At 36.6% G+C, this 23,403-nt stretch overlaps 2 protein-coding genes across 2 annotated transcripts; both read left to right on the top strand.

The window, feature by feature from the left end:
- The first annotated feature begins 70 nt into the window (after nt 1-70).
- Nucleotides 71-5,509, top strand: LOC138402735 (uncharacterized). The gene is made up of 6 exons (XM_069500592.1): nt 71-260; nt 680-836; nt 1,029-1,146; nt 2,786-2,920; nt 3,411-3,624; nt 5,087-5,509. The coding sequence occupies exons 1-6, from the start codon at nt 98-100 to the stop codon at nt 5,239-5,241; spliced, it is 942 nt and encodes a 313-aa protein (XP_069356693.1). The 5' UTR covers nt 71-97; the 3' UTR covers nt 5,242-5,509.
- A 1,852-nt stretch (nt 5,510-7,361) lies between these two features.
- On the top strand, nt 7,362-23,156 carry LOC117985256 (uncharacterized). The gene is made up of 13 exons (XM_034971946.2): nt 7,362-7,500; nt 7,759-8,114; nt 9,180-9,336; nt 10,088-10,205; nt 11,118-11,252; nt 12,225-12,438; nt 13,214-13,357; nt 14,594-14,830; nt 17,973-18,129; nt 20,598-20,715; nt 21,208-21,342; nt 22,064-22,277; nt 22,763-23,156. Exons 2-13 carry the CDS (start codon nt 7,955-7,957, stop codon nt 22,915-22,917), a joined length of 1,944 nt encoding a protein of 647 aa, XP_034827837.2. The 5' UTR covers nt 7,362-7,500; nt 7,759-7,954; the 3' UTR covers nt 22,918-23,156.
- Nucleotides 23,157-23,403: the final 247 nt, after the last annotated feature.

The raw sequence follows: 23,403 nt of genomic DNA, 5'->3' as shown, positions 1-23,403 counted from the left end.
TCCTGTTGGTACGTAACCCTAAAAATCATACTACAATTGCTAGAAATATTCAGTACAGTCCAGACAGTGGAGCTAGGTACAAGGTTTTGTATTCAAAATGGAATTTGTGCTAAGAGACAAGATCCTTCAAATAAGACCGGACACAATACAAAGTATTCGTAGAATGTACAACCTAGATAAATCGGGGAGCTTAAAAGAAGCTATAGGAATATTAAATGAATGGATTCAGAAGCAGCCGCATTTTAATAAGAAAGATTTCGGTAAGATTTTTAAAAATAACCTACCTATTAACCGACTCGCCTCAGCTGGTTAGCTTAATTACTTATTCTATAGCCTAAATGAGTAAATAAACTAATTTAATACTTACTTCCTATACAACTTTTGCCGGCCGCTGCTCGCATGTATTTGGCCAGTACAGCAATTTCTATTTATCTCGAAGAAGATTTTTTGAGAAAAAACATTACCCGGCTGAGTACAAGGCCTTAGGCCAGCAGCAGCAACCAACAATTATTATCATTTTAGCAACAACGCTTTTTCTCGTTTTAGACCGTGTTTGAAAGCGAGCTCTTTAATAGGCCCTTATACTTAGGTCTTAAAAGTCTTCAAAGAATGCTCAGCTAAATGGACGCATACAGGCTGATGCATTGAAAGCTTGTTCCTGATATATATTTTTTTACAGGTGATCATTATTTGGAAATAACAATTATTTTAAACAAGGGTTCCATAGAACGAGCAAAATCACAATTGGATAAAATGTGCACCATAAGAACGCTAATGCCTCACTTTTTTGGAAAATTTAATTGTAAAACTGACTTTGAACAATTGCATGAAGTTGTGTAAGTACAAAAGATTTTTTTTTCAGGGTTCCGTACCTCGAAAGGAAAAACGGAACCCTTATAGGATCACTTTGTTGTCTGTCTGTCTGTCAAGAAACCTGAGAAAGTAACAGACAAACAGACAGACACAATTTCCTATTCATAACAAAATTAGTAGGTATGGGTTTTTTGATATCGTTTGTGTTGTTTCAGCCACTCGGCTGTGTTGCCTAAAATGACTAACGATCACCACAGGGTACTTTTTAGCAAATTTTTCGATGTCGAATGGGAAGCTTCACAGGCAGTACACTTTTACAGGAATGCCATAGTCGTAAGTTAAGAACTTCAATAATATTTCGGTTCAACTCACAACCGTCATAGGTTTGCAATCTTTAAAGTAACAAATTACTTGCACCATCTTAAACAAGTAATTTGATTAGAACTTTTAAAGGCCATATCAGAACAATGTGCTAAGCATGTTCATTGTTCAGCGATCAGTGATGTAGTTGCTTTTAGGAAGTTTAATGTCTCGATTTTTTTAATTTATTAAGTAATTAAAATATCACTTTTTTTAACGGTGAAGGAAAACATCGTGAGGAAACCTGCATGCCTGAGAGTTCTCCATAATGTTCCCAAAGGTGTGTGAAGTCTGCCTATCCGCACTTGGCCAGCGTGGTAGACTATGGCCAAAACCCTTTTCACTCTGAGAGGAGACCTGTGCTCTGTAGTGGGCCGGTGATGGGTTGATCATGATGATGATCAACCTATCACTACAACCCGTCCTATATCCATCCCTGGGATGCGAGCTATCTATGTAGGTAGGTGTAGTTCGCGACAGGTCGACTTGCAATCGGGGTAAGAGGCGGGGGGACGCCCCGCACTCCCGTACGTCACCCGCGCTATTTCCACACCAGGTTAACACGGGGCTTGTGCGGGTGTGCGGGGCGTCCCCACCCCGATTGCCATGTTGATTTGCCGCGAACCACTTACCAAATTTCTCCAAAATTGGTTAAACGGATTTTTCGTGAAAATACGTATAGCAGATAGACAGAGAGAAAGACAGACAGAGATACACTTTTGCATTTATAATATTACTATGGATATGGAAATATGTACATTAGCAAAATTGCCGATCGCTGATGCTAAAGCCAATAGCGTCAGGTCTGTTAAGGTCCTGAAGTTAACAGTATTATTTAACCTACAGTATCAATTATTATTCATAATAGACAGGGTCTCCGTCTTCATGATTGTTTTTTTTTTTTTTTAAAGAATATTAGCCATATTAAATGACTAATATTCCCCTTTCCTCTCCAATTAAGCGTCAGGCTTGTGCTAGGGGTAGGTACGACAATAGTGCAACGGGCGGGATTTGAACCGTCGCTCGTCGCGGCGACCTTACGGTTTTCAGTCCACTCCTATACCGGTTGAGCTATTGAGGCTGAGCTATTTACGGGCACTCAGCACCTCAGTCAGGGTTTTGGATATCTATGAGTAAGGGCGGCCTAATAAAATAAAATAAAAATACTCGGCTGAGTTTGTTGTGGGCTCTTCTCAGACCTGGGTGCGTTTGGAACCCTCGTAGCTTTAAGTTCGCGTAAAAATTATCACCACTATTACGAGTATCTTACAAATCCAACAACCGACAGTCAAAAAGTGTAATTTTTTACCTATTTTGAATAAATTATTTGATTAGATTTTAATTTTGAAAACTGTTATCTACCCGATTTCCGGGTGGTATTTCTCAATATCTTCTCTTAGTGGATTCCACGTTATAAAATTTACTTGTAACTGCATGTAAAATCTCCGGTTTCTTGACCCAGTTGAGCTGTAGCTACGTTGATATTATGTCAGTCAGTTATTTATTTAATATTTATATCCTCAATATATTTAACTTTATAATTAAACTTGTTATTGTTCCTGGGTATAAGATGCAGACATTTTAAAATTTTAGCATTTAATTTTAATTCTAGTTCATAGAATATGTTAAAGCTCACGACTACTTCGATGGAGCCATCGTAATCTCAGACTTTTCGGAGGCCAGCGTGACGGGTGTTTTAAAAAAATTGAGTCCAGTTTTAATTCGACAGGCCATGACTGTCTTCATTGTAAGTAATAATTTTATAGAATAAGATCTTGTCCCGCTCATATTTTTTTTTTATTAATTAGGAACACATATTTTACATTTTTATTACATCACTTATACACAAACATACACTGATATATGTATCAATAATAAGTGTACACAACATTTGCAATTATCGTGTCAAGTATAAAAAGAACTAATATTATCAGCCGTACTCAGAGTCGCTTAATCGTTACTTAAGTTTAGTTGAAACGAGACAGAGCTATTGCTCTGTCTCTTACATAAATCTGTCTCGTTTTAACTCAATCTTAAGTAACGGTATATTAAGTAGCATGGATAATATGGTTGGGATATGAAAGGATTGTACAGTTTATGATTGGTAACAGGAAACAGGATAGACAGTTCTGCGATGATTAAATATGGTGCCACAAACGAAAAATGTAATGTTAATTATTATTATATGGTTTTTGGTAGCAAAAATATTTACTTTCTTCTTTACTCTTAAACTACAGGAGGGCTACGGAATGAGAATAAAAGGAATCCACATTATATCAGAATCGAAAGTCGTTGACGGTTTCGTTATGTTATTGAAACAAGCGGTTAGCGCCAAAATAGCTGGCCGCATACACGTCCATAAAAGTGTAAAGGATTTATACGAGTTCGTTCCAAAAGCCATGCTTCCTGAAGATTACGGTGGTGAAGAACGTTCACTGAAAACCCTTCAAGGTGTGTGAAAGGCGTAGTTTCTGAAAACATTTATTAAAAATTTAAATCGTCGCGAGCCCGTATACAACACAACTATCATAAATTCACAGCTAAATTAACCATTTAAAAGCACTGTTTTAAGGTTCATATTCATCATCATCATCAACCGATAGACGTCCACTGCTGGACATAGGTCTCTTGTAGGGACTTCCACACGCCACGGTCTTGCGCCGCCTGAATCCAGCGGCTCCCTGCGACTCATCTGATACTTATCGTCCGTCCACCTACCTAGTAGGGGGTCTTCCAACACTGCATCTTCCGGTGCGAGGTCGCCATTCCAGCACCTTGGAATTCCAACGTCTATCGGTTTTACGAACTATGTACCCTTTGTGAAGTGGCAATGGGCAGGGGCCCATTGCCACTTCGGCTTCGCAACCCGGTGACCAGTTCATATTATATAAACTATAAACTGTTAATGCTGCCGTGTAATTCCAAAACACTGTATCTTAGAAAAATCGTTTTTAACCGACTTCAACAAAAGGAGGAGGTTCTCAATTCGTCGGAATCTTTTTTTTTTATTTTATGTATGTTCCCCGATTACTCGAAGACGCCTGGACCGATTTTGAAAATTCTTTTTTTGTTTGAAAGGGTATACTTTAAAGTTGGTCCCATTTAAATTTGGTAAAGATCTGATGAACATCTTCGAAGATAGATACTGGAACTCCTCAACGGATAAGAGTAAATTGCTCGCGATCAGTGTAATAGCTTAGTAAACAGTAGATTTTTAACCAGTCATAGCATAATTCCATTGGGCCACTAAAAATTGTGAAAATAAATTTTTTTTACAAAAAAAATAAAAACCGACTTCGATACACAAACACTAAAAATTGAAAAATAATTTAATTTATTACCGAATATATTATGTATACAAGAGTTAATATAGTTCCATAATAATATTTTTAGGGGTCGGTGCCAATGAGGTGCCATTGTGGAGTCTCATAAAAATATGAAGTCTAGACGATTCGCGCAGCTAAAGCTAATTGGCACCGGCACCAAAAAGTATTATTATGGAACTATATTAACTCTTGTATACATAATATATTCGGTAATAAATTAAATTATTTTTCAATTTTTAGTGTTTGTGAATAAATTGTGTCTTAAGGTTTTCTTTTATTTGGGTTGATTTTGGGTTGACACTGTATCTCAATTTATAATGTATTGGCTTTACACGGCAATGGGTAGATAAAAAAATCACCTAAAATCTACTTAGTATAAAAAAAGTTAAGTTACCTAACTACTTGTCCGGATTTAAGTAATTATAGAAGAATTTCAAGTAACTGTGGTCATTATTGTGAAGATAAGGCTCTGACTGACAAACAGATGGACTAATAAAATTCATAAAATTCACCCAAGTAGGTATAGTCTCGGAGACCTCGCTTCGCCCTGTCAATTTATTTTAACCAGTGATCTCGTTACTTTACAGAAGAATGGCTTGACGTGCTTTCGTCAGAAGAACATTTGAGTTACTTAGAAGAAATGAATAAGGCTACAACTAATGAATCTTGCCGACCGAAAGACCAATTTTTCGAACAATACGGTGGAATGCCGGGCACGTTCAGATTCTTGAGTGTAGATTAGAAGCTGAATATTAAACTGAACTTAACAAAAGGCGTGGTTTATTTAGAAGTGGCTTGAGAATGGCAACAGGTCACAGTTCATACTGTCTGTATTAGGTACTAGCCATACTAGCGGATATCCGGCGTGTGCAACTACGCTAAAAAAATTGCCTAAGTAATGCATTTTTTTGCCTAAACCATCTTCGTATTATTGCCTCTCTAATGAAATAAAAGTATGTACTATAATAGTACTACAACAACTGACTAGTTATTACTATTAATGACGACAACCGTGATATTATTATGAATAATAAAAAAATCTAAAAACTTGATGAAATTTTATTGTAATCCACCTATTCCATATTCCATAGACGAATATGAATCTATACTAATATTATGAAGAGGTAATGTCGTTAAGTTTGTTTGGAGGGGGTAATCTCTGGAGCTACTGAACCGATTTTGAAAATTCTTTCACCAATAGAAAGCTGCATTATTCCTAAGTGACATAGGCTATAATAATACACGCGGGCGAAGCCGCGGGGATCAGCTAGTATGTTACATTAGAATACCTATTAAATAGGAAGGTATTCTAATCTATACTAATCTATACTTCTATAGTGACATTGGTTCCCAAAGTGGTCCAGGTGGCCCCCAGTGGTCCACGGGAGACTCGACGGGGGTTTACATTGGCGTGACAAAAAAATTGGGGTTTACAATTCATAAAAGAAGTCGAAGAACTGAAATGTTGGCTTGACTTTACCTATTATGTAGGAAGATAATATTTGAAGAAGCTCAGCTGTTCCTTACACTTTTTTGATTGGCCAACATTACTTTTTTGACATCCACTCACAGCACAATCGACTATAATTAATTAACCAATTAATTCTCACTTATTTCATTCAGAAATCTTCCCATTCGTGGTCGGAAGTTGGAACTCAGCCGCAACGCAAATTTCCATAGTAAGATCTATCTTCACATTTTTTTTGTTGAGTTTTGGGAATATGGTAGAAATGAAGCTGCAGTCGGTCCACCGGAACCAGCAAAATTTTGAAAATGGTCTATCAGAAAAAAGTCTGGGAACCTCTGTATCTATACTAATAAATAAAATTGAAGTGTCTGTATATTTGAACGGGCTAATCTTCGGAACAGCTGAACCTATTTTGACGGGACTTTCATAGACATAACTAACTGAAAAAAGGAGGAGTTGTGTTTTTCTATCTATATACCTACACCGAAATCTCCTGACCACCAATACTGATGGGATTTAGAAACTGTCGGTTATAGATTGATATTAGAGGTACTTACCAAGTAAAGACTTTTTGAACTCGAAGACCCAACTCCTCAGCCCTAATGATGTAAGGAATTGCATTCCTAAATCGTAGTGATTCCAAGGGATTTTTAAAGAATCATGCGCTAACATATTTTTACGAAATTTGGTACTACATTATTTCATCTCCGGGCTACTATGGATAGGCTACTTTTTGTAATGGAAAATCAAAACTTCCCATGTTCCCAAAAGTTTTTTAAAACCCTAAATTCACGCGGGCCAATGCCGCGGGGATTGGCTAGTATAACATAAGAAAGAATACCTACCTACTTAGTAACACTAGGGCTACAAATATTTTAGGACTTATAGCCCTACTAAACTTTGCGGTTTTAAATATGTTACAAAATATTACATAGATGCTAGAAAATAACTAATTCAAAATAAATAGTACCTAAAATAGTATTTTTAGACGCATTAATAATAGTGGCTGACTTAGTCATTTCGAAGACAGTGTAAGTTTTTAGAGGCTATTAATATCTATATAAAAGTAGATTTTTTATTCTTGTTTTTTTATATGCCATAAAAAAACAAGTTAACTATGAGTAATGAGTAATAATATTATAGCGGTCATTTTGAAATTATTATTATTTGTTGTTAGGTATAGCTTATAGCGGCAATAGAAATTAGAAATACCTACCTACGCATTCTGTGAAAATTTCAACTCTAACTCTACCCATTACGGTTCACGAGATACATCCCACTGACAGTCAGACGGATGGATGGACGGACGGACGCACGGACGGACGGACGGGCGGACAGCGGAGTCTTATAAGGACTTAGGTATTAATTACTATGAGAAAAAATTAAACATCTACTGTAAAATTAGTTTCGATTTTTTATAATCTTCGTATCATTTTTATCTGCAGTAAGTAGGTAGATTTTAAATAAGTATAGTTATTTAATTTGGCCTAGAAACAAAACTCTTGTGCGAAGTTCCACTGCTTCCAGAGTTGAGTCAGTATACCTTCTTACCAATGTATCAAAAATCACTACACATTGAGTAGGTACCCTGCCGCACAAAGTTCGTGTTAGTTCAGGTTAATCTCAATAACTAATGTACGCATCTTCATGTGGTTTCCACTAAAAGAATAATATTATTTCAACACATTAGCACAAAACAATATTAATCTAAACATAATATAAACCTTCCTTTTGAATCACTCTAAGTACCTATATATTGATGAAAACCACATTAAACCGTTGCGTGCTTAGTTTAAAATATAGCATTCGGACATACAGCGGAAAACGGCTTTATTTAATACTATAAAGAGATAAAAATCATAATTAAGTATTTTGATGTCAAACATATCGACAAGGTTAGATTAAAACTTGTTCCAATAGCAGCTATAAACACGCATTACGCAGTATAGTTCATACATTGGAGCAAAGAACAAGGCTTGTATTAAAAATGGAATTTGTGCCAGTGGACAAAATCCTTCAAGTGAGACCGGATACATTGCAAAGTATTCACAAAATGTACAACCTAGACCCGAGGAGCTTGAAAGAAGCTATAAAATTATTAAATGAATGGGTTCAAAAGCAGCCGCATTTTAATACGAAGGATTTCGGTAAGATTTTTGATAAATCATATTATATATATACGACAGCAACAAGACCAGGAGCCGCAGCAGAAATGGCTGAAACCGGAAAGTGACGCAAGTATCAGTAGGTAGCAAGTATAAGTACCCGTAGTATCTACCTTCTCCAGGTACCTACCTAATATTTGAATTTTGTGCCATGTAGAAATACGCTGAAATGTGGTGCAAATAGAAATAAACAGATCGTTTTTGACATATTATAGCGTCGAATTCAATCTCCGAGACGAACCAGCAAGACGGCATTTGCGGCGGAGCATAGTGCATGCTGCGTATCCTACAGATTTAACTGGTTGAAGCCAATTAAGGCTAAATATGATTAGGTATTGTACCATTGCTGTACTGATTAAAAACGGAACGGAAAACGGTCATATGAGAAAGTTGGAGGTCTTTGTTTGGAAGCACGCTAGACCAAAAGGCCTATGGACGCACGCAAGCAAGCTGATGGATTGGATTGGATTGAGCTGTTTATTGATTTTTAGGGTTCCGTACCTCAAAAGGAAAAACGGAACCCTTATGGATCACTTTGTTGTCTGTCTGTCTGTCTGTCAAGAAACCTACAGGGTACTTCCCGTTGACCTAGAATCATGAAATTTGGCAGGTAGGTAGATCTTATAGCTGACATTTGGGGAAAAATCTGAAAACCGTGAATTTAGGGTTAGATCACACAAAAAAAATTATTTATTTATTTATTTTACACTTTATTGCACACAACACAAAGTAAACATTGAAAAAACACAATACAGGATCTTAATCTAATACCTGTAGCATGCAAAGGCGGCCTTATCGCTAAAGCGATCCAAAATTAAATTGTGGTCATGAACTAATAATTAATATTTTCAACCTTTGAAGTGAGTGACTATATCAAGTGGGGTATCATATGAAAGGTCTTCACCTGTACATTCTAAAACAGATTTTTATTTATTTTTATGCATCATAGTTTTTGAATTATCGTGCAAAATATCGAAAAAATAAGACTGTAGTACGGAACCCTCATTGCGCGAGCCTGACTCGCACTTGGCCGGTTTTTTTTTACAGGTGATCGTTATTTGGAAACGGCAATCATTATATGCAAGGGATCGATAGAACGAGCTAAATTACGATTGGACAAAATGTGCACGATGAGAACGTTGGTGCCTCACCTTTTCGGAAAATTTAATTGTAAAACTGACTTTGAACACATGCACGAAATTGTGTAAGTATAAAATTCATTTTTCTCAAATTTAATTATGTGGAACAACTTGAATACACTATGCTAATTTGGACTAGAAACCCAGTTCGGAAAACATGTTTCACTGTGAAGTGCCGCCAAGAAACTCAGCAGTTATACTTTTCAAAATAGAAAAAGTTACAATAATATCAATATAATAAACTAGCTATGCCCAAGACGTCATCCGCGTCCGGACCACATAAATTTCAAATCCCCGTTTTACCCTCTTAGAGGTTAAATTTTCAAAAATCCTTTCTTAGTGGATATCTAGGTTGGTACGTCATAATAATTTATCTGCATGCCAAAAGCCCGTGCCGCCCACCGTGTTTGAGGTGTGCGTTGATAGATCAGTCAGTCACCTTTTTTCCTTTTATATATTTAGAAGAGCAATGCAACAATAAATAGCATAAATTAAATAAATAACGAAGTTACGGCGACTTCGTGCGCATACACACGGCGGTATTCTATATTCCATATACATTCCAGATTCACGGTCGCCGTCAATCGAGTTTCCGGGCGATTAGTCGACCGTGCTTAATACATTGCTATCTGAAAAATTTCATGTTTCTGTCAGACCATGAATTGAATATTTTCTTGGTCTGGTCTGGTCCGGTAGGTTCGAATCCGGCTAGTCCCACAATTTTGTATGTATTTAAAAAATATTTTCTTGATGTTTATATTGTTACCATGTATATAGGTATTAAAAATTATTTTCTTGATGTTTGTATTGTTCCAGCCACTCGGTTGTGTTGCCCAAATTAACAGATGATCAGTACAGGGTATATGTCGCCAAATATTTCGATGTTGATTTTGAAGCTTCAATGGCCATGCACTTTTTTAGGCATAACATAATCGTAAGTCAGAAACTTCAATCATCATCATCAACCGATAGACGTCCACTGCTGGACATAGGTCTGTTTTAGGGACTTCCACACGCCACGGTCTTGCGCCGCCTAAACTTCAATAATAATAATATTTTGGTTCGATAATATGTTACTGGTATTGACTGTTGAATTAACAAATAACTCACAAACACACCATCCTATGTAATTATTGAACATTTTTTAAAGCTAGCGTGCACCACGGTAAATTTCCGTAAGTTTTTTTCCGCAAAATCTGTGAACCATAAAACTACATAGAAGCGCGCGCACTGCAGAATTAATTTCGCATAAATAAATTATCACCACTATATCATCATCTTACAAATGCAAACCAACTATCAAAAAGCGTGATTTTTTTACCTACTTTGAATAAACGTTTTTACTTTTTTTTTTCGCGCGCTAGCTCTAAATCTATCAAAATCCGGTGCGGTGTTAATACCGCAAGTGCGGAGTTAATAGTGCACGCGCTTCGAGCGCGTGCTAGAAGACTACTTGAAGGCTAGAAGAAGATATAACACATATATTAAAATTGGGTGCGGAATTAATTCCGAAGTGCACTCACTTCTATGTAGTTCTATATTTCACAGATTTTGCGGGAAAAACGCACGGAAAGTTACCGTGGTGCACCCTAGCTCTAATCGCCGTACTCAGAGTAGCTTAATCGTTACTTAAGTTTAGTTAAAACGAGACAGCTATATCTCTCACATAAATCTGTCTCGTTTTAATTCAATCTTAAGTAAGGACTAAGACTCTGAGTACGGCGGTAAGACTCTTAATAATGTTGTAATTACTTGATGGTGTGATTTTTCGTCGTAGCGTGATTATGTGGTCATGAGAATATAACATGCAAACATTTTAATACTTTGTTTTCAATTTTAATTCCAGTTGGCAGAATACATTAAAGCTCACGACTATTTGAGTGGATTTATCGTGATATTAGATTTTTTGGAGGCCAACGTGATGAGTTTTGTGACGAAAATAAGCCCAGTCCTACTTAGACAATGCGTCACCGTTTTAATTGTGAGTGCAGTTTTTTTTTCTGTTCTTTTATAAAATACATAGCGAGCAAACGAGTAGGCTGGTCAGTTGTCATCCGATGTTAAGTGATTACTACCGATCATGAGCACAACGTTTGTAGCACGGCTTTTCAGGAATTTGTTAGTTGCTTTGAAGGAATACACATCTGCAGTTAGACAATAAACATCCAGACAGTTGAAATACTTGACACTATTTATACAATGCTAATATCCATACTTATTCTGCATGAACTTCTAAAATCAAAATACTGAAAATTGGTGCAGTTGCGACAATTATTTGATGATAACACTCCTCGTTTTTGATTCGCATTTCCCTCCAATTTGAATAATTGTACCTTCAAGTCAAGAGTGAATAGGCATCTTCCAGGCAAGCGCGCTCCATCGTAGGCTGTATCACTTACCAACAAGTCAGATTGTAGCTAAGTGGCTAGTTTATATTATACTAGCTGATGCTCGCGACTTCGTTCGCGTGGAATTAGGTTTTTTAAAAATCCCGTGGGAACTCTTGGATTTTCCGGGATAAAAAATAGCCTATGTCACTCTCCAGGTCTTTATCTATACCCATGCAACAAAATTACGTCAATGCATTGCACCGTTGCGACGTGATTGAAGGACAAACCAATAAACCAACAAACCAACAAACAAACACACTTTCGCACTTATAATAAGGGTACTGATTAAAAAAACAATTTAAATGAATAATCAAAACAATCTATGATAATATTATAAGATCAAAGATAAGGTGAAAAAGGAGTGATCAAATTAGAAATGGGAGGTATGTGTGGACAAAAATAAAACATTAAAGTGCCTGCAAATCCGCACTAGGCCAGCGTGGTAGACTATGGCCAAGCCTACGTGATCTGAAGGGAGACCCGTGCTCAGTAGGGCTGATAATTATTATGATGATTCGATGAAGAGGTAAAAATGTATTATTTTTTTTCTTTTTAATTTACAGGAGGGCTATGGAATGAGAATTAAAGGAATCTACATAATATCAGAATCAAAATTTGTTAACGGTTTGGTTACGTTAATAAAACAAGTGGTCAGCGCTAAAATAGCTAACCGAGTACACGTCCTTAAAAGTGTTAAGGATTTACATGAGTTCATTCCAAAAGCCATCCTTCCCGTAGATTACGGCGGTGAAGAACGTTCACTGAAAACTCTTCAAGGTAGGTAAAATGCATAGTTTCTGAAAATCGCTGCTTCAATGCAAAAAGGATACAAACTGAAAAAAACACTTTTTACAGGAAAGCTATTCAAAGTTTTGAATATTTTTTTTCTATAGTTTTGTGCTCTTTTATCAATTATAGGCATGTTATATATCCCATTAAAAGCATATTGTAAACTGCATTTAATGATATATAGAGATACTATATTTTAAAAAATTTAAACCATCACGAATCCATTCATCAACATCAAGATTAAAAAGTTAATGTTTTATACAGTTGATGGGATGGGCACAAGAAAAAAAAATTGTAAAATAAATTTACTTAATTTTTTTGCTTAAACTGCTACTTATTAATCATATTATGCAGAAGTTGAAGCTTAATTAGTAATATTGACTATAGTCGACGCATTTTAAAGGGCACTCACTGGCACCTACGACCTGTAAGTGCGAGCGAAACAGACCATAACTCGAAGACTCAGTTTAAAATGCTTCGACTAGTGTATAGGTAGGATTAAAGCTGCCATTGCATAATAGTGGTAGTTCGGCGTGGTTTTAACTTCACAAAAACACAAATTATGAGTATAATTATGTACTTAATTCTTTTTACATACCCATGATTTTAAGTCATTATTATGTTTATTATTGAGAAACATAGGGTTCTGATAGATAGACAGACGGCCTAACAACATGAAGTGAAAATATTCACCTAAGTAGACACGGAGACCTTCGCTTCGCTCCGTCAAGTAATTTTAACCAGTCATATTGTTACTTTACAGAAGAATGGCTTGACGTGCTTTCGTCAGAAGAACATTTGAGTTACTTAGAAGAAATAAATAAGGCAACAAGCAATGAATCCTGCCGACCAAATGACCAATTTTTCGAACAATACGGTGGAATGCCGGGCACATTCAGATTCTTGAGTGTAGATTAGATGCTCAATATCAAACCGAACTATAATATAAGACGCTGTTTATATAACAAAAGTGACTTGATTTTGAACATACTGTCTGTTTTATAGACCATCTCTTTTAATGTGCGTCTTATAAATCGGACGAATCTAATTAAACTGGATTAGAGGGTTAGCTGCTTTCAATCCTAGTGCTCTAGTATTTAGTGTCACAGTCAAGGGCAAAGTTGTTTTGTCATAGACATCATTTATAGGTACACAAGGGACGTGATAGTCAAAATCAAAATTTAATTTATAACACGTCTGTGACGCTACTAACGCGACGACGGCTAGGAATGGAAGTTATGAAAAGGACCCTGTGATCATACCTTTCATACTATATGACCTAAAGTCCTAACTATGCTATCACTACTATATGTAATCAATATATCTCAATATTATAAATCTAAATATATATAAAGGGAAAAGCTGACTGACTGACTGACTGATTGACTGACTGACTGAATGATTGAATTTAAACGAAGGGTGACGACGGGCCCCTATTACGGTTTACCAACCACAGTGTTAAATTATAGACGTAAAACTGTTCGTTCGTCCATATAATACTTTTTGATTTGTTGTGCAAAATGTCGAAAAAAATACCACTTGACCGGTTTTTTTACACTAGTACCAAATCACCTCCGCTGAGCATAGACTCAAATTCTTTCATCCTCCGTATAAACGTCTGTGGTTAAAAAAGTGAAAATTTTCTCCGAAACAGTATTTTTGGCGTATTTTAATAAGATGGCTAAAATTAAAAAGCCATCTACATTAAGGGCAATTTATTTCATGCTGAAATGTACAGTTCATGTTAAATTAAATTTAATGTATAATATAAAAAGTGTGTTTTATTTCCCTGCATTCTTTTGAGAAAAGCACTATATATGCCTCGGCGGGAAATGGCAATTGCCTGTCTCGTATTTAGTGAAGTCCTCGCCTGCGGCTCGGCCTTCAAACTCATACTCGACCTGCAATTGCCTACTTCCCGGCCTTTGCAACAATGTACTATTATTCCATTCTATTACGTTCGGTGTTGTTTACAAAAATAAGCTGATATTATAATAAAAATATTAAACTTAAACTTAATTATTATTAAATAATTTTAAATACATATCAAAATTAATTATTATTATAAATTAAGGACAGTTAATTTTTTGCGTCGTTTAATATATGCCTATTCTTTAAACTTTACATTTAAATTGTTGACTAGAAATCAAAGGATACTGCTTGATCCATTCAGTACAGTCTAGACACTGGAGCAGAGTACAAGGTTTTGTATTCAAAATGGAATTTGTGTCAATAGACAAGATCTTTCAAATAAGACCGGACACAATACAAAGTATTCGTAAAATGTACAACCTAGATAAACCGGGGAGCTTAAAAGATGCTATAGGAATATTAAATGAATGGATTCAGAAGCAGCCGCATTTTAATAAAAAGGATTTCGGTAAGATTTTTATAAATTACCTACCTGTTAACTGACTCGCCTCTCCATACAAACTTATTACGCCTATTGTTCTATTATTTGTAGTTCTAGATCTAAAACTAAGCCAGATATCGTTTTATCTCTCTATTATCTATACCCTAAAATAATGAGGTAAAGTTATATTTATAACATCTCTTCTTGAGCCAATTTTTAGCAACTGTATGGTTTAATAAACCATGTAAGAAACAACAAAACTGCAAAACTATTGTTTCTCAAAATTCTTCCTTAGTGCACCCCTAAGGTACTCAAGGAATATGGCCTCCTTTCCAACCCTCTAATTCTACCAGCTTAGGCCATATCATTGTGTATGTTGGTCCTTATACCAGCCATGTAACCTCCCCGTGTGCCTGAGTGTTGCGAGTCCCTTTCAGATACGTCCGGGTAGAAGAGCAGCGTGTAGCCCGGCAACATGGTTAATTATTTCTCTTCACGGGTTCTTCTTCGCTCTGGGCTGGTTTCTGCACTTAAACGTTTTCGTCTGATGTGCATTCCGTCTGTTCTTCACGGGTTATTGTTAGCCATGGCTAATTGACATGGCAGGAAGGGGGTGTTAGTCCGCACGTTACTATTATCTTTTCTTAATGTTTCATAAAATCGATGTTTAACTCATTTGATGTAATACAATCTGTTACTGGGAGTGAATTTGCATAAATACGGGTGTTTTGAAGGTTTTATTTCAGTCTCCTTCCAAGATTCGGTGCGATTATTGAATTTTTTTGTTGAACTTGATAATTGGATGTTGCGATAGCAATCGCGCTCTGATTAATTAATTTATTTTACCACTAGATAATACCCGCGAACCCGTCCGCGTGGATTTAGGTTTTAAAAATCCCGTAAAAACTCTTTGATTTTTCAAAATAAAAAGTAGCCTATGTCCTTCCCCCGGATGCAAGCTATCTCTGTACCAAATTTCATCAAAATCGGTTGAACGGATGGGCCGTGAAAAGCTAGCAGACAGACAGACAGACGGACAGACAGATAGACAGACAGACACACTTTCGCATTTATAATATTAGTATGGATTAGTCTTTTTAGATCAAAACTCTCGGATAACCTCTACGTGTTGAATCCTTATGTTCCTCACGTAGGTTTTGGGAGGGCGTTATAATAATTTGTTGAATATATCCTGCTTTTTCTGAGTGACGATAGTACCTACCATCGTACAATATATTTTAACATTTTTATGTGCAACACTAAAAGGTAATGACAACAGCACCATCTTAGTAATTTAATCTTTAGTAATTTTTAGGGTTCCGTACCTCAAAAGGAAAAACGGAACCCTTATAGGATTGATATGAGATTGCAGTAAGCCTTAAAGATTTTATTAGTCTTACAATAACTGGTCGCAGCGCAGCGGGAGTATAGCCGCTTTCTTTCCGCAGTGTAGGTTGGAGCTCACAGGTTCGAATCCCACCCGGGCATTAGTGTGATAATACATTTTTATTTATTTTTTTAAGTTAGCGAATTAGTGTGACGTATTATCGGAAATAAGAACACTTAGGAATCGACCTTGTGTGTGAACGGTTGTAGTGGTGCAATGCAGGTACCAGCTACCTGCATAGGTGATTTTCAGAATGCATGAATGATGTAAATATCTACTTACTAGATTTTTAGTACAGTGATTTTGGAAATTGTATCGTGTGCAAGCAGAAGGGGTGAGTGCTAGGCTTATAGTAAATATTATGTCTTCACGGCACCGCGGGTTGTGTAGGTACTGTGATTTGTACGTGGCATACTACAATTATAGTTTTTCTTATTTGTTAATAGCCTAACGCCACGCCCTTCTACTACGGGACCTAATAAAATTGTAAGAACAACCCTGAGATCGTCTGAGGCTAGCTTCCTTGGTGTGGAAGGGCACCTGATTACCACCTCCAACGAAAACCCTCCTGGCGCTCAACTTGCATGTAGCATGATTAAAGATTTGCAATGAACTTTTGTGTGTGTGATCTCAGCTCATTCATCAATCACGGACTCAAGACATAACAGGATCACTTTGTTGTCTGTCTGTCTGTCTGTCTGTCTGTCTGTCCGTCTGTCTGTCAAGAAACCTACAGGGTACTTCCCGTTGACCTAGAATCATGAAATTTGGCAGGTTGGTAGGTCTTATAGCACAAGTAAAGGAAAATGTCCGAAAACCGTGAATGTGTGGACAGACAGACAACAAAGTGATCCTATAAGGTTTCCTTTTTTTCTTTGATGTACGGAACCCTAACAAACATAATAATTTGATACTTATTTAAATTTAAATTAAGTAGATAGCATCTATTTACCTAGTAAAAAATGTTATTATTTCTATTATTAGCACGGCAAGCGTTACAATCTGGTTTCAATGCTGATTTGTATGAACGACTAGCGCGTATTATCAGTACCCTTATTATAAATGCGAAAGTGTGTTTGTTTGTTGGTTTGTCCTTCTATCACGTCGCAACGGTGCATCGGCTATCTTTTTAAAAACTAGCTGATACCCGCTTCACCCGCGTGGATTTAGGTTTTTAAAAATCCCGCGGTAACTTTTGATTTTCCAGGACAAATAGTAGTCTATCCGTAGCAGCCCGTCTTCGGGATGCAAATACATTTAAACGCATGATCCTTTTAAAATTTCGTGGCATCACCACGATTTAGGAATGCAATCCCTTACAGCATCAAAATTGATATTGGAGGTACCTACCAAGTGAAGACTATCCTTGAACTCGAGGACCCAACTCCTCATCCCTGATGCTGTAAAGAATCGCATTCTTAAATCACGGTGATGCCACGGGAATATGGCAAAACCTTTTGTTCGAAGACTTTGGTCTTCAAGCACTGAAGAATTTTCCACTGAGGAACTTTGGAGGTCTATATAACTTTATTATTCAAAAACTTATTCTAATTCTAGATAACTTTACATCCAGCTATAACGAAAACAATACCCACTTGAGTTCGTGTCCTTAAGCCAGCAACAGCAGTTTAAAATTAATAAAATTAGCAACAATGCTTTCTCTCTTTTTTGACCGTGTTTGGAAACGAGCTCCTTAAAAGGTATTTGCTCAAAAATGGACGCATGCAGGCAGATGGACTGGTTTGGAAAGCTTGTTCCTGATAATATATTGATTTTTTACAGCTGAACATTATTTGGAGATAATAATTATTTTAAACAAGGGGTCCATAGAGCGAGCAAAATCACAATTGGATAAAATGTGCACCATAAGAACGCTGATGCCTCACTTTTTTGGAAAATTTAATACTAAAACTGATTTTGAACAATTGCACGAAGTTGTGTACGTATAAAAGATTATATTTAACAAACGGGACACGTGTCCGGCAGTAAGACGAGCGCCATGATTGGCAACGGTTGCAACGAGGCCCAACGCCCACTAATGTTAAAATAATACTCACTGACCTCTACTAATACAAGTAGGTACGCTGGACTTGCTTTTGGAGTATCTTTATTTTGCCATTTTGGCATGAATAGGAGCAAGCTCTAAGCGTACTCGGAACATCTCGGAAGTAAAATGTTAGCGATAAGACTTCTGTCAATATAGTGTCAACATGAAGACTATATTTTGACATAAATTATCAATTTTAATTCCCGGTACGCTAAGTGGGCACTTAAAGCCAGCACAAAAAATAAGTGTCATTTTGTATGGCACACCTTTTCCAGCGTACCTACTTGTACTGATATAGTGTCCACGACCACTTCGGTAACCAATAACCATAATCCAGACACGCCCGGAAAGGGGCCTAAAGCGATTAGGGAGCCCAAAGCAGTTTTGTTTTTTTGAATTAACACACCAATAAATAGGAGCATCACAGCGCATGGGAGCAATCCCGCACCACTTCGGACTCTGCGAGAACGTATAGGTAGTGCTTAGATGAATAGTGATTTGAGTAGAGTAGTGCAATAAAAAAACCAAAATTGTGTGCATCCTAAAAAATACCGGCCATTGACATACATTACATGAACGATAAATCAAAAACTATTATACATAAAAATATATAAAAATCTGTCTTAGAATGTACAGGTAAAGTCCTTTCATATGATACCACACTTGTTCTAGTTATCTTACCAAACCACCACCACACAAGAAACCACAAATTCGCGGTTTTCGGATTTATTCCTTTACTTGTGCTGTGTGTGGACGGACGGACGGACGGACGGACGGACGGACGGACGGACAGACAGATAGACAGACAACAAATTGATCCTATAAGCCTTATAGTATAAAAGGGTTCCTTTTTTCTTTCTGAGGTAGGTACGTAACTCTAAAAACAACGTGTAAAATGTAGTGTTTTCTTTATTTATAGTTTAAGGTAGGCCCTGTACCCGTAGTACAAGATTTTACGTCTCACCAAGCGAAACCAAATTCGAGAGTCGAAATACTTCCGCGTTACAGTAAAATGGACCTAAACAGCCTTGTTTTAAAGCTCAAATTTGTCTACACTTCTACAGCCAGCGCTCCAAGCGGAAACATTGCGAAATTAAAATCGGTGGCATTGAATATTTGACTTCAATTCAAGGCTGTTTAGGTCCATTTTACTGTAACGCGGAAGTATTTTGACTCTCGAATTTGGTTTCGTTTGGTGAGACGTAAAATCTTGTGCTACGGGTAGGTACAGTTCAATAAACTGATCTTGATTTAATTGCGATTTTAAAGAACCTTCCATCCCACCAAAGATTAATTACACCATCGACGTAGTATAGGTATATTATATCATACATTTGAGCCTCAATAGCTCAACCGGTAAAGGAGTGGACTGAAAACCGAAAGGTCGACGGTTCAAACCCCGCCCGTTGCACTATTGTCGTACCTACTCCTAGCACAAGCTTGACGCTTAGTTGGAGCGGTAAAGGGAATATTAGTCATTTAACATGGCTAATATTCTTTTTAAGAAAAAAAATCGATGAATTACACGTCCGAGTTTGAGACCAAACTAACAATTTTTGGGCAAAGCGGTTAGGTAGGTACCTATCCGCTTTGTCCACGGCTGATAATTATGTCTGTCGAGCGGCCACCTAGAGGTCGATGTCAAATTAGGCGCGTCTGTCGAGGCACCTAAAGTTGTTTGTGTTCAGATTCACATCGATTAGCAATTTTCCGCCTTAATCTCAACGTCTCCGCTTTAAGCCCCTTTCCCCTACGCTCTGGTGATAATTCTATTTTTTATTATACTAAGTAGGTACTACTAGTTAGAACTGAATTGTTCGAACTAGTAGTACCATCCATCCATCCACCATCCATCCATCCAGCTACCATCTTAGACTGCATCGTCACTTACCACCAGGTGAGATTGCAGTCAAGGGCTAACCTGTATCTGAATAAAAAAAAAAAAAAAAACCTAGTTCACGACTTCGTCCGCGTGGAGTTTTTGACTTCCCGGGATAAAAAAATAACCTATATTGTGCAAGCTGTGGGATACAACAGTAAAGAAAAGTAACAGGCAGACACCATGCATACACACTTTTCTATTTATAGTTAGTTATATTTTATTATTAGTTATATTTATAGTATTCGACTTCGTCCGCGTGGATTTACATGAAAAAAACAAAAACCCGCGGGAACTCTTTGATTTTCCGGTATAAAAAGTAGCCTATGTGCTAATCCAGGGTTATAGTCTATCTCCATTCCAAATTTCATCCAAATCCGTTTTTGCGTCATTGAGTAACAAACATCCAAACATCCACACTTTCACATTTATAATATTAGTAGGATTAGTAGATATTGGTTTGATTGATATTATGTTTCAGCCAGACATTAGCGTTGCCTAAAATAACTGAAGACAACTACAGAGTAATTGTAACCAAATTTTTTGATGCCGATTGGGAATCTTCACAGGCCTTACACTATTTTAAGCATTCCGTAATCGTAAGTTAAGAACTTAAATAATAAAATTTAATTTCGAGAGACAACACTCACAGCCTTGGAATCTTGAAGTAGGTACCTAACAATTAATAACTTGCACCATCGAGTATTATAGTATCAAGTACATTTGTTTACAACAGTCTGGCTGGAGTGTTATTCAACCTACAATATTAATTCATAATCGACGAATTATGAATTATTTTTGTAGCCCCTGCAGCATCAAAGTTGAAGATACGAGTAAGTAGATACTGAGAAATGGAAGCCCGATAAAACTGAAAACTATCTGGCTTTTACTTCACTCGGCTGATATTGCTGAAAATCTTTACTTAGTAAATTCTACGTTATGAAACATACTTAAGCAAAATCTCTTGTTTCTTGATCCATTTGAGCTGTATCAACGTTAATATTAAGTTAGTCAATTTAGCTTCTTTATTTAAACTTGCTTGCGTTCCTGAATATATCATTTTAATACTTTGTATTTAATTTTATTTCTAGGGTACAGAATACATTTTAGCTCACGACTACTGTGTTGGATCCATTCTCGTCTTAGACTTTTCGGAGGCCAACGTGATGAGTTTTTTGAAAAAATTGAGTCCAGTCTTAGTTCGACAAGCCATGATTCTCATCATTGTAAGTAATGATTTTTATATAGAATACGATCCTGTCACGCTCATTCATGTTCGGTGATCAATAGCAGCTCACTTACAAAGATCACAAGCGAGATGTTAAAGGCCATTCACCTTTCTGATGATCTTCCAGGCGCAGTGGTAAGCGCTGTGCTTGTTATAAGTGAGGGGTTCTGGTTTCAATTCCCGGCAGGGGCAATTTTTGATTTTGAAATTGTCTCTGGTCGGGTCTGGTCTCACCAATAGTAGAAAAGAGATTCTTGAAATATTCACAAATTTCAACTGCATCACAGACAAAATCTTTTTCGGTTTTTAGCTCGGTGGGAGCAGTAACTTCTTTTGATTTATTGCAGCAAAGGGTATCTATTAGGGACCACATTTTAGCAGGCTTATTGTGACTATTTTTAAAAGATTTTTCAATAATACTAGCTGATGCGATGATACTTCGTACGCGTGGATTTAGATATTTAAAAATACCGTGGGAACTCTTTGATTTCCCGGGATAAAAAGTAGCCTGTGTCACTCTCCAGATCTTTAGCTATACCCATGCAAAAAATCACGTCGATCCGTTGCTCTGTATCTTGTATGACTTGCGCCACATTCTTTTTCTCTGTCAGATATTCTTGTCCTATTTCTTCTAAATATGATAGTATTAATAGTTTTTGTAACTTAAAATAATATTTTCTGCCGTCTTTTTATGAATAAATATTACTTTTAAATTACAGGAGGGCTACGGAATGAGAATAAAAGGAATCCACATAATATCAGAATCAAAATTCGTTGACGGTTTCGTTATGTTGCTGAAACAAGCGGTTAGCGCCAAAATAGCTGGCCGCATACACGTCCATAAAAGTGTAAAGGATTTACACGAGTTCATTCCAAAAGCGATCCTTCCAGAAGATTACGGTGGCGAAGAACGTTCACTGAAAACGCTTCAAGGTGTGTAATGGGTAGTTTTTACAAACATCTTTTAAAAAGCCACCGCGATTCCATCAAAATCCAACCATCAAGAATTTACGTTAAACTAACTAGCTGTTAATAAGGCTAGTTTTAAGTTTTATTGCAATAATTTCATTAGGGTTGCATTGTTTAAAAGAAATGTTAAGAACGCTTTTTTTTTTGTAAAGTTTATATTATTTAACTTAAAAGTTTGATGGGTAAGATGAAAAAATATCTAAAATTTTAACCCCCTTTATAAAAAACTCTATGTAAAATAAACTTTTCGGCTTCTGTTTAAACTTAAGTAGATAAATTGTGAATTCCATGTACTTAATAATTGTGTTCACTACTAAGAAGTAAACGCCTCTGATAGATCGACTCACAGACTGACACGGACTAACAAAGTGCATATAATATTAATTGTCCAAGTATATTACTATTATTATTCACTAGTTATTTTAACCACTAAACATATTATTTTACAGAAGAATGGCTTGACGTGTTTTCGTCAGAAGAACATTTGAGTTACTTAGAAGAAATGAATAAGGCTACAACTAATGAATCCTGCCGACCGAAAGACCAATTTATCGAACAATACAGTGGAATGCCGGGCACATTCAGATTCTTGAGTGTAGATTAGAAGCTCAATATCAAACCGAACTGTAACGAAAGGAGTGGTTTATTAAGAAGTGACTAGAAAATGGCAGCAAGTCATCCTGTTTTATAGACCACCTATTTTAATGACTTTTCGGCGGAGTAGTGAGTGTTGAGTCTAATAATAAGTAGGAGGTATTTCATTAAACTCGATTATTATATATATGTTAATTATGGGTTAATTAGCTGCTTGCAATCCTAGTGTTTTCACACTAGGTGTCGCAGTCAAGGGTAAACTTGTATTTAGTGGAGTCAATAAAGCTTTTTCGTCGGAAGTCCTCAGTGACAGCTTCGATTTTGATGTTTTATTTATTACATTTCACGTCTCTGACTCTACCACTCACCGCCGCTGGTTCGGAATGTAACACCGCCAACTGGACTATGAAAATATAGATTGTGATCACACAACATTACATTAAACTTTGAACGCTCAAAAAAAAAACATTACTTCATGTTATCTAATTCCAAAATT

Source organism: Maniola hyperantus, chromosome 9 (assembly GCF_902806685.2).
Source record: "Maniola hyperantus chromosome 9, iAphHyp1.2, whole genome shotgun sequence".
Classification (NCBI taxonomy): Eukaryota; Metazoa; Arthropoda; class Insecta; order Lepidoptera; family Nymphalidae; genus Maniola; species Maniola hyperantus.
Note: the sequence above shows the minus strand (reverse complement) of the source record. Positions and strands in the feature narration are given on the sequence as shown.

Coding starts and splice junctions, on each gene's coding strand:
- LOC138402735 (XM_069500592.1), top strand. CDS start 98: ATGGAATTTGTGCTAAGAGACAAGATCCTTCAAATAAGACCGGACACA. Junction 2,921..3,410: donor AGGCCATGACTGTCTTCATT/GTAAGTAATAAT, acceptor CTTAAACTACAG/GAGGGCTACGGAATGAGAAT. Junction 3,625..5,086: donor TTCACTGAAAACCCTTCAAG/GTGTGTGAAAGG, acceptor GTTACTTTACAG/AAGAATGGCTTGACGTGCTT.
- LOC117985256 (XM_034971946.2), top strand. CDS start 7,955: ATGGAATTTGTGCCAGTGGACAAAATCCTTCAAGTGAGACCGGATACA. Junction 18,130..20,597: donor GAACAATTGCACGAAGTTGT/GTACGTATAAAA, acceptor ATTATGTTTCAG/CCAGACATTAGCGTTGCCTA. Junction 20,716..21,207: donor ATTTTAAGCATTCCGTAATC/GTAAGTTAAGAA, acceptor TTTTATTTCTAG/GGTACAGAATACATTTTAGC.